Below are 14957 nucleotides of genomic sequence, written 5' to 3'. Positions count from 1 at the left end.
TACTTGGGAGTCCTAGGTGATGACTTGATAGCTAGTGCATGTGTGCATACAAGCCCAGCACTTGATAGCTAGTGTATGTGTGCATGTGTGCATATAAGCCCAGCACTTTACAGGCCTCCTGGCTTCTCTTCTGTGGTGCTGGGCTTACTGTGTTCCACCACACCTACTTCTAGCTATACTTGATTGAAAACATATTTTTGAATTATTTTCTTCATAATTTTAAAGATTTTTATTATTTGTTTAAATCTTTTTTTTTCTTATTTGGGCTTCTCTGTGTAGTCCTGGCTATCCTGGACATTACTATGTAGATCAGGCTGGCCTCCACCTGCCTCCTCAGTGCTGGAAATAAAGGCACACACCACTACCAGGACATAGCTATTTGTTTAGATTTTAAGTTGTTTTACTCCATGTTTCACCTTTGCATAGTTATGTGTTAAAGCTCCACAGTGGTTCCTTTTATAATGTGATTGGTGATTTTTATAGAAACCAGATAGACTTTAAATTACACATTTGTAAGATACTAAATTATAAACTTGCCTAAGATTAGCAAGTTTTCTAGTTCATATTTGTTTAGCTTTGCTAATTTATATGTATATATATTATCATAGTGCAATATTAGAGAATCTTTATTACAGATGAGCTATATGCCAGATTGTTTCCCAGGTTTTCAGCATGCACTAATTTGTGTCATTTTTGCATCACTCTGAAAATGGAGACAAATGTGACCAGAGGAAATAAATGATACCCAAAGCTTTTCTCACATCCCTTAGATCAATGATTCTCAACTTTCCTAATCTGTGGCCCTTCAGTAAAATTCCTCATGTTGTGGTGGAACACTCATAAAATTATTTTTGTTACTTTATAACTGTAATTTTGCTACTGTTATGAATCATATGTAAATAATCTGATTTGCAGGTTATCTGATGTCCAATGCCTGTGAAAGGGTGGTTCATCTCCCAAAGAGGTTGTGATGCATAAGTTGAGAATTGCTGCCTAAGATTAGCAAGTTTTCTTTGTTAATTCTTCTCAGATTTAAAATTAACCTAATTGATGGTGGCAGGTTTTCATATGTAATGCATGAAGAACAAGGGTTTCCTACATTCTCTAAATTTCTAGTGTGAGTATTCTGATAATTCATAGATATAGGGTGACAGAAGGCCTTATTATTTAATAAAATAACAATATGGCTTCTTGGCTTAGAGCAATATTGTATTCAGAGCCATTTTTTGTTCTTTTATTAATTCATTTTCCTCTTCTATAGTACATCCTAACTGCGGTTCCCCCGCCCCAATCGCACTTTCAGTCTCACTTCCTTCCCCTGTTCCCCTCTATCTACTCCATTTCAGTTCAGAAGAGGGCAGACCTCCCAGGGATATCAACCAAACATGGCATATCAAGTTGCAATAAGACTAGGTACTTCCCCTAGTATTGACTAGATGAGGTAACCCAGTAGGAAGAAGAAGGTCCCAAAGTAGGCAGAAGAATCAGAGATACCCTCACTCCCACTGTGTGAGTTCTACAAGAATACCACGCTATACAACCAAAGCATGTGCAGAGGGCATAGCTCAAACCCATGTCAGGCTTTCTGATTGTCACTTCCATCTCTGGGAGCCCCTATGAGCTGTGCTTAGTTAATTCTGTGAGCTGTGTTCTTGTGGTGTCCTTGACCCCCTCAGAGGGCTTTTTAATAGTATATATTATATGATTCCTTAGAAGTGTTGAGCAAATTATTTAAAGAAGCCTCCTCTATCATGTTTATTCTAATTGTTGTTTGTTGGGATAAATCCACTGATGTATGTACTGTATAGTGCTGTTTTTAAAAGTTAGATACGTGGTTTTATGTTGTAGGGAATAGTTTTTAAATCTGATGTTTGGTTGTTTGTAATGCCTTTTTTTAGCGACTTCAGGAAGAAATTACTAAACAGTCTCCAACATTGCAGAGAAATGCTTTGTACATCAAATCTGTAAGTTACGCATTTCTTTTTGAGATTGAGTTCCATCTCATTGAAAGGGTTCAAGGGGAGGAGGTGGCTCAGTAGGAAAACTTGCTATGGAAACCTGAGAACTGGAATTTGGAGCCTCAGAGCTCATGTAAATAGCTGGGTAGGCATGGCTTCCTGGCTCTAGTCCCAGGGTGCTGGAGGTGGAGCTGGCTGGTTGGACTAGTTGGAACAGTGACTCCATGCACATTCACACATGTGCTCTTGGCACATATACAAGTGCCTACACACTTGTCAACATGCATGCAAATGCACACGCAGATGCTCACCCACACTACACACATATGCAGAAAAGAGAGAGGGTGCTAGTTAATATAAAGTCTTTGTTTTTATACCCCCCAAAACCCCAAAAATGTAACCCCTTACATGGCCTTAGATATTAAAGAATTTTTCTCATTTCTCTCCCTTAGTCTAAGATCAGCCGGCTACCTGCTTACTTAACTATTCAGATGGTTCGATTTTTTTATAAAGAGAAAGAATCTGTGAACGCCAAAGTTCTTAAGGTTAGTAATGAATTTTAGTCTGTATATTAAATAAAATCCTTTGAATGCAATTCCCAGCATGCATTAGATTTATTTATCCTATTAAGGATAGCTTTGAGGTGGTTAGAGGTGATTCTTAGCTCACAATTTATTGGAATTATGCATTATCCATTTGTTTCACACATGCCTGGCTTCTTCCTGCAGTCTCAAACATTTAAGCCTTAGAGCATACATTTTATATTTTTCAAAAGATTCACAGATAATTATTAGTTCTTGAAATCCCCAGAAACTCTGCCCTGGATTAGATTGGAAATGAGGAAGGATGCAGTAAGCACACTGTAATTGCATTTAAGCACCACAGAGCTTAAGTGTTGATTCCTTGAACTGTGTAGTCTAGTTGTGTGTAGTCTTCCTTTGGAAGAGGTGTATGAATCTACCCTATGGGCTGAAATTCACATTTTCTGTTAGTTATATGTGAAGGTTAAATATAGCTTGGGCCTTTTTTGTTTACTGTAACTATTTTAATATGTTCTTTAACTGTTTCAGTGTTGTGTATAAAATTGTTTTTTTTTTTTTTTGGAGCTGGGAACCGAACCCAGGGCCTTGCGCTTGCTAGGCAAGGGCTCTACCACTGAGCTAAATCCCCCAACCCCATAAAATTGTTTTTAAACACCACATTGGGACCTATTACATGTGTAGTATCTTACCTATTCTGAATCAGTGTTCTGTCATACAAGTGCAGCTTCTGTGGTCATGTGTATGGGCTTGATTATTTAATGGGAAAAGATCATGAAAAGTAGTTACTGTATAAAAGTTAGAATCAGATCATTCTTTAATTTTTTTTCAGTGTTGGGAACTTTGACTATTCATGTAATTTGTTTCAATTAGATCTACTCACTCTTTCCTTCTATGTTCCCTCAGCCTTATAGCACTATTGCTTCCCAATTTCATGGGTTCCACTGTAACATCACAGATTCATTTTCAACTTTACTTGACTTATGAAAGTATTATTTTGAAAGTGTTCTATGGCCAGGCGGTGGTGGCACATGCCTTTATTCCTAGAACTTGGGAGGCAGAGACAGGCGGATCTCTGAGTTCCAGGACAGCCAGGGCTACACAGAAAAAACCCTGCATTAAAAGGGAAGGAAGGAAGGAAGGAAGGAAGGAAGGAAGGAAGGAAGGAAGGAAGAGCTATATATATATATATACTAAATAATTGTGCTTTTGCATTTGTATTTTTGTTTTTGGTTTGTTATAGGATGTTAAATTTCCTCTCATGTTGGATGTGTATGAACTCTGTACACCGGAACTTCAAGAGAAAATGATCTCTTTTCGGTCAAAATTCAAGGATCTAGAAGATAAAAAAGTGAATCAGCAACCAAATGCAGTAGGTTCCTTTTGCTGTATTTTTACCACTGCCATTTAAATCTTCATTTAGTGCCCAGGAATTGCTACTATGAAATGATCAGGCCTTTTTCCTTTTCCTCTTCCGGGGACGGTGCTTAGAGGCACTCAGGATGGTCCAGCGTTTAACATACTATAGGCCGTCCTCCGATACAGCCTCTAACAAAACAAGGCAGTCTCAAACCCTGGCAACAGGATGGTTTACCTTTACACCAAGAAGGTTGGGAAAGCACCTAAATCCTCATGTGAATGACTAGGCAGACTGTGAAGAGTTCACACTGTGAGACCCAAACCTTATCAGATTGTCTAGGACAAAGAAGCAGGTTAGCAGGGCCTATGGTAGTTCCATGTGCACCAAGAGTGTCCATGACAGGATCAAGCGGGCTTTCCTTACTGAGGAGCAGAAGATCATTTTGAAAGTGTTGAAGGCACAAGCACAGAGTCAGAAAGCAAAATAAATATGCAACTTTTTAAAGTAATAAAAATCAAGACTTGGTCAAAAAAAAGAGAGAAAGAAACCATCAGCCTGCATTTCAGTTAGGAGGTGTAAATATCTTGATGCGGGTCTCTTAGAGCTGTAGATGCACTAACGTAGTGCAGGAAGCATTGCTCTGCAGTGGTGAAGCAGCTCTATCATCTTTGCTCTGCATGAAGTCTGCATTTCTCTATGTGGTGATATTCCTTGTGAGGCATTTTAGTGGGGAGTACAGAATATACATACCTTAGTTTCATCTTTCATCATGTTTCTATGATTTTGTAATTTTAAGAAAGTTATTATATGAAATTAAACTCCCAATTTTTTTGACATAAACTTTGAATTGACTCCACATTTTCAGTTGTCTATTATGAATAGAGCTGGTAAAATGTTTGCTTGCAGAAATTAGTGTAAGCAGGAGTTTAATTTCTCTGAAATGAATATCCAAAAGTGTATTTGCTGTGTTGCATGGTGGTAGCATACCCAGTTTGTCAAGAAAGTACCAAATGATACCTGCTTTTTATTTCTGTCAGCAATGCCTGACTGACTCATGCTCTGACTACCTTTTGCTGCTGTTAAGTTTACATTTGAGCAGATGGTTAAGTTTGTGGTACTGCCTTAATGATTTTGACTTTTTCATGTTTTGGTTGCCATGTGTGTCCTCTGCTGAACTGTCTGTTCTGTTGTAGATTATAATTCTTAGCTATGCAGATTGCAAGTGTTTCTCTCAGGCTGTCATTTTATCTCGTCATTCTCCTCATGGCAAAGAAAAAGTTTGAGTTTGATAGCTTGTTTATTTAGGTACGTGGTTGGTTCATTTAATTTCTGTGGGATAAGATGTTCAGATCCATTATTTTGGGTCTGAATATCCAGATCTCCAGGATATTAAACAAAGAAAGAAAGAAAGAAAGAAAGAAAGAAAGAAAGAAAGAAAGAAGGAAGAAGAAAGAAAGAAAGAAAACCTAGTATTTGCCAATTGACTATACCCTGGCATCTTTGTAGATAATTGGTTGACAATAGATGTGAATGTGTTTATGAAGCTTTCAGTTTTATTCTAATCCTTTGTATATCTGTTCTTTGGCCATACTACAATTTTTTTTTTTTTTATAAGATGGGATTCATGGGGTCCAGGCTGGCCATGAATTTGCTAGATAGTTGAGGCAAGCTTGAACTCCTGATCCTCCTGATTCCAGCGGATTTCAGGCATGTGCCCACAGTATCGTATATAACAAATACAGGTTCCTTATAAGGACTGGACTTGTGATCTCCAGTTTGTTCTTTTTAATGCTTTTGCAAGTGGCATCATTTGCTTTGTTGATGTTGATCTGAAATTCTGAGCTATTGTTCCCCCCCCCCCCCATTGTTCTATTGTCCAAATAGACTGGGTAGAATTGCTTTCTATTTGATGTAATTGTGGAAATAATGTTTGGAGACTTTTTAGTTTTCAAAGGTTTGATTCAGTTTTCTGAAACTACAGGACAGGTACAGGATTGAGTCACTTGTTTCATAATGTATTTGCTGTTCTTACATAATTGACTATAACTTCATTTAGCAGGTCCCATTTGTCTATGGAATTGTTCTGGGTGATTTGTATTAACTGTTTTCATGTCTGTAGGGTAAATCTAGCCCATTTCTTTACTGTTAACTATAATTTGTCTCTTTTCTTGAGGGTTCCCAATTTTACTGATCATTTTAAGGTCTGGCCCTGTTTTGTTGAGTTTCCTGTTTTCTGTTATTTTTATTTGATTTGAGGCCTGTTTAAATTTTCCCCATTAGTCAGATGAGTTGAGGCAGTGGATTTTTATTAAATTCTTCCGTCATTTTAGTTAATCATACTGCTTGAAGCTGGCATGGCTTTGATCAAGTGCAGAAACTTTACTGAGCTTGTTTTGTTTTTTTTTTTTTTTGTTTATTTTTGTTTTAAGGTAGCTTTTGCTCCTGCAGGTTCACAGACATGGATTATTTCCAACAAGTTTGGCTAATAGCATGCGGATAAAGTCATGGAGTTATTTTATTTTGCTATTCTAGAGTACGTCAACCTCACTGCCAGACCTCTGCTTTGTTAAAAATTTTAGTTAGTGGCTTAACTTTAGCCATATATCCAGGCAACACGTTATTGTACTGTGGTAATATTGCATATTATTGAAGAGTAGAGCCTTTGACTTTATAGTTTTTATGGTAAGTATAGTTTATTGCTTAATTACTTCACAAGGCAGACCATTATGTTGTCTGTGATTCAATGATTTGTAGACAGTGTAAATATATAAGTACTCAACAATAATGTATGCTCATTTCCAATATCACAATTTAAAATTAAGATTTTTCTCTTTAGAACGACAAGAATAGTCCTCCAAAAGAGATTAAGTATGAACCCTTTTCATTTGCTGATGGTAAGTGGATGTCTCAGTTCGATTGTATTAGTTAGATTGCATGTTTTATTATTTATCTTTTTAATCAGATTTCATGCGCTCTGTGTACTCAGCAGTTATAGCTGAGAAAGTTAGCTTAAAATGACAAATTGCAAAGGAAAAAAATCATGAAGTGGTATGGATTTACTCAGTGTAGTCCAGAATTGTCTGGAATTCACCATGTAGATAAAGGTGGTCTCAAGGTTATTTCTATTCTACCTTAGCTCCCCAAGTATTGGTGTGATAGACATGAGCCACCATTCCTGGCCTAATTCAGGGTTCTTGACAAATAATTTCCGAATGTAACTTAAATAAAGTGGTACTTGAAACTTAATTGTAGCTCTGCACAGTAGTATTTAATGGAATTCAGTAGAGCAGTGTTTCTCCAATCTCAACTTGATAATTGTTACTTTGAGAAGAGCACGTCTATTTGTTGCCTGTTTTAATTGAATCCCTTCTCTTTTAAGATATTGGCTCCAATAATTGTGGCTACTATGACTTACAAGCAGTGTTAACTCACCAGGGAAGATCTAGTTCTTCGGGTCATTATGTATCATGGGTGAAAAGAAAAGAAGGTAAGAGTACTATTACAGTTGTTAACTACTTTATTGCAAACTTCATAGCATTGTGGGTGTGTTTCTGTTTGTGAACTTCATGCCTTTTAAAAATGAATAATTGCCTAGTCTTTATGCAGGTGTGTGTGTGTGTGTGTGTGTGTGTGTGTGCGCGTGCGTGCGTGCGTGCATGTGCCTATGGGTGCATGTGTCCATGTTGGATATCTTCCTTTAGCATTTTCTTGACAGCTCCTTGCTGAGCCTAGAGCTAGGTTGAGCCAGACTGGCTAGTCAGGGAGCCCAGGTAACTGCTGCTTTCCCTAGCGCCTCAGCACTAGGGATGTAGTCAGGAGCCATCACACACAGCTTTTACCTGGAGATCAAACTCAGATTTTCATGTGTGTGTCATGTCACTGAGTAAACTCCCTAGTACCTTCTCAGTATTAAGGGCCTCAAAGTTTGCTTCTTTCTTTATATCCAAATTTATAATATCAGCAGTTAACGGCTGAGAAAGTTAGCTTAAAACGACAATTTGCAAAGGAAAAAAATCATGAAGTGGTATGGATTTATATTTTTGTTGTCTTGTTGTCCAGCTTAATATGGCTGGATTCTTTTTTTTTTTTTTTTTTTTAATGATACTGGGATCAAACCAAAGGTATCTTGCATATGCTGAGCAAGTACTTGGCTACCAGGGAAACTCCTACTTCCGTTTGTATTGTCTGTGTTCATACTCGCATTGGCACACATCATGAAGCTTTGGAGAACGTAGTGTGTGCTGTAATCAGTGACAGTAGAATGGCAGATCATGCTCTAGAAGTAGTATTGAGATAGCTGTGATGTCATGGAACTCTTGAAATTATATTGAACCTGCATGGCCTAGGGTACAGCCACATTTGGAGAGCTGTTCATAGTCAGGGGGAGCATTGTATATCCAATCAGTTCCTTTTGCACCAGAACTCTGAAAATAATGGTGTGTATCTTCTTAATTTAGATGAATGGATCAAATTTGATGACGATAAGGTCAGCATTGTAACACCAGAAGATATTCTGCGACTGTCTGGAGGTGGAGACTGGCACATTGCTTATGTTCTACTTTATGGGCCTCGAAGGGTTGAAATAATGGAAGAAGACAGTGAACAGTAACCTTCAATTTAGCTATTTATGCCTAGGTGTGATATAAATGTGTGTATGTGGTGGTTTTTTTTTTTTGTTTTGAATATTTCTATAATCTTGAGCTCTAAAGAGAATGAGAACAGAACCAAGCCACTTGTGTATCATCAATCTTAAGACTACAGATAATTACGTTTGGGTGCTACCTAATGTAAAGGTAGCTACAAGACATTCTTTAAAATCTTTTGCATTAATTGTTACAAATTCTTGGCTGAAATCCATTTTATCCCTTGCCTATTCAACCCAAGATTTAGCAATGATGTTTATTGCACACCTATGTGTTGTTCTTGCATGGTTAATATCACCGTTCAGTAGCTGCCCGTCCTTTGCCTTATCTAACCAATATTTTCCTAGGAGGTGGAAAATGAAGTGTTGCTCTCATCGTGTAACTCAGTGCTGCTGTCCACATCCCATCAACTGGGTGCAATCAAGTATTGTCCAGACTGACTGTTGCTGGCCTTTCATGACTTTACAATAAATTGTGATTAATACGAACACACTTGATTATACACTTATTATTGTGTCTCTAATGTGCTGTGGTTTATGTGTAACTTTGCATTGGTCTTTGTGGTAATCATATGTATAAACAAGCTCTGGTTGCTTATTTTTAGAAACCAAGGATATTTAATAATTAAAAATAAGGAAAAAGAGGGATTAACAACTTTTGACCTGGTCTCTTTTTAGTATTAGAGCTTGGCTGAAGAGTCAGATGAATTCAATACTATACAGTTTCTGCAAATAGCTAATAATCTAAGCAGTTAAACATCCATTTAAAATACAAGAAACTTTAGGTTGGCCAGTGTTATTTCAAAAGAAACACAAAGTTGTAAAAGTGATGAATTCCTTTGGACACTGAATTCTGTGATCAGTTTCATTACCTCACATACCTGTTGTTTATGTTTCAGGAACCTTAATTTCCTTAGCAATCTAAGGAAAGGACCAAATGTTGAATATTGTAGCAAGTTGGTCGATTTGAGTTGATTAATAATAAAATTTTGGGAATATTATGACATTTTGGACTATATGTTCTAATGCTCTGTAAAGTACCCAAGATTTTTATTAGATAATAACTCTGTAACACTGTGGGTAAGCCAGCATTTCAGGTTTGTAAAGTTTGCTAACTTACATGGAATGTGTACTGTAATGGTTTTACTCAGTCTCATTGGCTAGTTGGAGAAGGAAGTAACTTGGCACCTGTGTTTTCCCACTAAACCAGGTGAGGTGGGTTTACAACAAATACACCAAAACCATGTTTAGAGTGCACTGAGAATTAAAAACTATTATACAAAAAGCTTCTCGATAGTTTATTTGACCTAGAAAAGCATTCCAAAGAGAATTCTTTAAAGTAGAAATTGGATTTCCAGTGTTGTTTTAAATAAGGTGTTTAGTATTTTAGAATGCATCCTTGAATGTAAGAGAGAAGAGGCAAAAAATCCATTCTCCCTTTCAGTTCCTGAGCATGCCTTAATTTGCTTAGTGCAGAGGGTACCAGGAAGCTGGAGCTGTGCGCAGCCACTGCTTCCCCAGCTAGTGGAGTGTGCATGGTCCAGGCAAGGACACTTTTAACCTTCACCAGACACCAAACACCCACAGGAAATGTTGTATGGGAACAGAACATGAACCTTCAGCCAGCACCGCACATGCTCTGCTACATACAGTGTATTTTCACAAGTCAACTGACAGGAATCCCTGGGTGTTTAGAGACTTGAGGATGTCAAGTAATCTTTATAAAGCTAAAGGAGTAGTTGGGTCTTAGACTCCACTTCACATAAAGTTAGAGGCTAGCAAACATTTTCTGTATTGGCCAAACAGCAAATGGTTTGCAGGGCCCCTGGCTATCAGTCTGGACTCTTGCTGTAGTAGAGTAAACATGGCAGACTGCCAGTAAAACACTTAAACTATCCATCCTTTGCCAATCCTCTGCTTTCCAGCTTTCCAGTCCTAAGGTTTCAGAAGTGTCATCTTGTGATTTCAGAATACATTTTATAACTGATAGCATGCAGGAAACTAATTTGGGACAGGACTCTAACATACTCATAAATAGTACTCATTTAACTTCATTATAAAAATACTTACAAAAAGTCGTCTGTGATCTTGTGGTCCTTTTACTTTGGCCATTTTCCCACCCTGTCCTCCTATACTCCAATGCCTGTTCGGTATGTGGTTTTTTGAGCACCAGCTAACTGTACAACAGCTGTTATAAAAGTGTTTATTGTTTACCAAAACCAGTGAACCTTTTATCAAATGCTGCTTGGTAACAAAATCTTAATCACTGTTCAATAAAAAAGGAGAGAAAGAAAGAAAGCTAACTGTTTGTTTCAGTGTCATTAGTTAGACTTTCTGCAAGGTCACTTAACCCAGACTTGTTCAGTGCACCAATCAGGTTATCAGTTGTTGCGTGAACTCCTTCTTGATCTTGCCAGGCAACAAGGAGCTGTTTGGCTCTCATCTTCATGTCCTCACTGTCACATTCAATCTGCCTAATGTCAGAGTCTTTAATTTCCAGGTAAGGAGCCAAAATCTTCCACTGCTCACCAAGTTTGTTGGCAAATGACTCTATCTGTTCCCCTGTTAGAGGTTTATCTCGCCGAACATCAGGACCTAGAAAACAGGGGATATAAATTATGTGCAAAATATAGAGATGTGCATTTAAAATATCGGAAAGAACAGCAAAGCTAGAATTACCAGTGGGTTACTAATCCCCTAAAACTTTAAAACTTGAAAATTTCCATAGACTGTATACATCCTTTTAAAGCACCCATCTTCTTTGCCTTTTAAAATTATCATCTCCAAATTTCATTCTATAAAATGGACTTTAAGTGACCAATGTTTTTAACTTATTTTAAGTCAAAAGTAAGATAAAATGGTAGAACTGAGAAGTAAATCAAATTAAATAACAAAGATCCCCCAGTCTTTTCCAATTTTGTAAAACAGCCAAAAAAATTCAATTCTTACTTTCATTTTCCTTTAGTAAAGCATCATTATCTTCCTCATCTTCATCCTCACCTGTTTTTATTTCTTCAGAAGGGGGCTATAGTAAATGAAGAACAATGTTTAAAAGAACTTCAGTTTCTGAAGATAAAAGATCTTAGGTAGAAAGAGTGAGAAGCATGGGCAGGCAGGTTTGCAAACACCTAAGCTTTAAGGCAGTTCTGTCTAAGGGGTGACAGGGATTGACCATGTCCACCATTACCATACTGTAAGGAAACAGTGGGGAAGGCTCTGCCAGGTGACCTTCTGTTACTCTTAGATCCTGCTTTTGACAAAAGACAGTAAAACACTAGTAAAGAGGAAAATCTGATCTAGTTTACTGAAAATAGTAGTACTTTGGGTAAATTGCATACTGCACAGAAAATTACCGATATCTCTATGTTTTACTTTTTCTCTGTAAATTCAACAACATCCTTGCTCCCATTCTAAAACATGGGGGTCTGCAGACAACTAATTTTGTAGGAAAACCTAAACTGAATTCTGCTCAAATAATGATAATAGTTTTAAAGGAGATAATATCTAGTAAGGAAATGGGGAAAATGAAGTACATCACTTACTGGTAGTTCCTTGGCTAGCTTTATCACCATGTTTTCAAGATACTCTGGCAGACTCTTAAACTGCTGGTTAGTTGGCTGGAAGAAGTGAGGGCTTCTCCGGGCTAAGAGTCTGAGAGCTCTCCATCCATAATTTGAATTATTTACGGCTCTATAAGAAGAGATGTCAGCCTTGTAACCAGTTCCATAGTTATTTTCACACAATGAGTCACAAATTTATGTTCTATTGCAAATAACAGCAAAGTGTACCATCTTATAATTTGAAAGTCTATATAATATTTTGCTTTATTTTAGCAAGTCAATGTCCTGGCTGTTAGATAGACACTGTACAAAGAACCACTCATGCAGTTACACAGAAGCAAGGAGACAGTGAGAGAGACAACTGGTGAGCTGTCCCACATTGTATGGCACCAGAGGTGAGCTTCGGTTATTTCACACTCCTGTTTGACTCAAAGTCTAGTTTGTCTTATCTGCTGGAGTCTAAAATGTTCCAAATCTGGACAAACCTGAAAACACATATAGCTTCAAGTATTTTGAATAAGGAATCTGTGAAATGAGTGGTTATTATGTAGCAAATGAGAAACGGGGCACAGGGATCATTTGTTAGAACCAGATATCTGGCCAGTAAGTGGTACATGGGAGGGGAATCCTATGCATTCTGACAGGAGGGCCTCTGCCTTTAAATCACAACTCCAGAACACCTTCCTAAAAACTAAAACTGTGCTGTCACATGGGACACTTTAGATAAAAGACTGCCTCTTAGACGTTACCACAGGAATTTTGAGTAAGGCAGCAAGGTTAGTGTGAGCGGTTCTACCAATACTGAGACAGGTCTGCTAACAGATGCTGTTGGGAGCTTAAAAGGAAAAAAATACTGTGGGAGCTGTTGCAGTGGAGTGACAGGGAACACAGCCTCAATTAAGTAGATGGGATGAAAAGAAAGTGAGGTGGGTGAGGAAGGGAGGACAAAAACTAAACTGGTTAGCAGGGAGAGACAGTTGTAGAGAACAAACATTCATAAAGGTCAGGAGGAGGTATGGGATGAGGGATGATGAGAGTTCTTCAACTTCATCATGTTTGAGAGCCAAAAGGAATAGACACTACAAAATAAAGAAGTTCTGTAGCAATGTGAACTGCATGCATAAACTCACCTAAAAGCACTACTCTGCTGACTTAACTGTAGGATAAGAGGATTCCTAAGAAAACATGCTGAAAATTAGCATCGTTTCATTATAACATTACTTACTTATATTCACTTTCAACCATGTTTTCAGGATCTGCTTGTTCAATGGCTTCTTCAAAGAACTCCTCCAAAGTTGGCATGTATTCTCTGGTCATTGTAAAGTAAACAGTGAGGTTTATGTGTAATACTCTAAAATGGTGGCAATATGAGTTTAACAGTATCCATGTGTGTTAATTACACCTAAGACCTAAATGCAGGGACTCTCTAGATCTCTTTAAGAAGATAAGAGACTGAAAGCTCAATTCTGAAATGGGACAATAAAGAAGGTATAGGTCTAAAAATTATTCACTATTTCATCAAACCATGCACTCTGATAGACTGTACTATTCCTTTTAACAAAATGGTGATAAACAAAGGTAGCAAACAGTGAATGGCATCTGAAGTTCATCAGCAAGTAAGAGAATTTCAACTTCTGATATCTGTCTTAAGCTCTGTCCATGACACCTTTTATTCTTAGTTTTAACATTTTCATATCTTTGTTTTTACCGTGTCTTATCAATATGTAGATAAAAATTTAAAATACCTATCATTCTGTCTTCACACCAGGATGACTGATTTTTGTTCATTTGAATTTAACTTTTTCTCTGTGTACCTTTGGGTCAATCGGTCTGTCTGTCCCCCCCCCCCCTTTTTTACACTCATTTACTTTAGAAATTACATACTGTTATTACAGTTCTTTGAGGCTCTTATTCCACTGTCTTCTGATTTTGTTTCTGAAGCCTGCTGTTAGTTTAATTTTACTTTTGTAACCTGTTTTCTCTTTTCATTCATCCTTCATTTTTCACATACATAGACATCTTGAACGAAATTTATGAATTATGACTATTTCGTCCTGATCTTAAGCAGTGCTTCTTTCACACCCATGTGTTCTCTCTGCTGGGTTTTTGCTCAACTCTGTATTGTATTATTTTTTAACAAGTCTCCAGCTGATGGGATTACAGTAATGAGCTACCACCACATCTGATTATCTGGTCTTTTTGACAGTGCCAAGTTTTTCTTGTTTTTAGCTGCTACTTCTTAATTATCTGAAAAATAACTCTACAGCCTTTACCTGATTCTAGCTTTATTTACTTATTTATGAGTATGTATGAGTATTTTGTCTTCATGTACATCTGTGTACCACTTGTGTCCTTGGTGCCAGAAGAGGGTGTTGGATCCCCTAGGACTGGAGAGAATGAGTGTGATGAATAGATCTCGGGTCCTCTGGAAGAACAGCCAGCATTATTAACCACTGAGCCATCTCTTTTGATTCTTTATGAAACTCATGGTAGATTGTTTCCTTGACTGTAAATTTGGATGATAAGTTTTTTAGGCTTTTCCCTGTGTTAAGAGCTCCATCTGGAGGTCTGACCTTCAGACAGGTTTTACCACCAGCCTACGATTTCCTAGCTGACAATTTTAGCTTTGGGTTCCCAATTGCGGCTGGTCCTGGAAATGTGAGCTACATGACATGTTCTTGTTTCTCAGGAAACCAAAGGTTTCCATTTCCACTTCCAGGGAAGTGTGTCCTGCTCTTGCCTTCCGCTGCTTCCCTTCCTTTGCGGGCGGCGTCTCCTAAGTCAGGAGACCAAACCTAGGCTCGTCTCCTGCATCTCTGCGTATCTCTGTGAGTATCTCTGTGAGACTGGACCACCTCACTGCTTACTCTCTTGGAATACCAAGTCAACCCTAACTAA

General features: G+C 37.8%; 2 protein-coding genes across 7 annotated transcripts in view; one reads left to right on the top strand and one right to left on the bottom strand.

Annotated features, from left to right (window-relative positions):
* Positions 1-8988, top strand: part of Usp14 (ubiquitin specific peptidase 14) — a 38123-nt gene extending 29135 nt beyond the window's left edge. For 2 of the 4 annotated variants that reach the window (XM_006254396.4, XM_063277272.1), the window contains 7 exons: positions 1899-1964; positions 2411-2503; positions 3741-3869; positions 6694-6751; positions 7237-7344; positions 8315-8492; positions 8848-8988. In XM_006254396.4, the coding sequence (XP_006254458.1) occupies positions 1899-1964; positions 2411-2503; positions 3741-3869; positions 6694-6751; positions 7237-7344; positions 8315-8466 (606 nt within the window). In that variant the 3' untranslated portion in view covers positions 8467-8492; positions 8848-8988. Of the gene's footprint in view, positions 1-1898; positions 1965-2410; positions 2504-3740; positions 3870-6693; positions 6752-7236; positions 7345-8314 lie in introns of all 4 variants that reach the window. The other 2 variants (XM_006254398.5, NM_001008301.2) reach the window with 1 other exon arrangement.
* A 788-nt stretch (positions 8989-9776) lies between these two features.
* Positions 9777-14957, bottom strand: part of Thoc1 (THO complex subunit 1) — a 38916-nt gene continuing 33735 nt past the window's right edge. Inside the window, exons 18-21 of one of the 3 annotated variants that reach the window (NM_001398637.1) lie at positions 13285-13368; positions 12042-12189; positions 11449-11524; positions 9777-11094 (exon numbers count right to left, since the gene is read on the bottom strand). In NM_001398637.1, coding sequence (NP_001385566.1) covers positions 10799-11094; positions 11449-11524; positions 12042-12189; positions 13285-13368 — 604 coding nt within the window. In that variant the 3' untranslated portion in view covers positions 9777-10798. The other 2 variants (NM_001047850.2, XM_063277273.1) reach the window with 2 other exon arrangements.

This window comes from Rattus norvegicus, chromosome 18, assembly GCF_036323735.1.
Source record: "Rattus norvegicus strain BN/NHsdMcwi chromosome 18, GRCr8, whole genome shotgun sequence".
In the NCBI taxonomy this organism is placed as follows: domain Eukaryota; kingdom Metazoa; phylum Chordata; class Mammalia; order Rodentia; family Muridae; genus Rattus; species Rattus norvegicus.
Note: the sequence above shows the minus strand (reverse complement) of the source record. Positions and strands in the feature narration are given on the sequence as shown.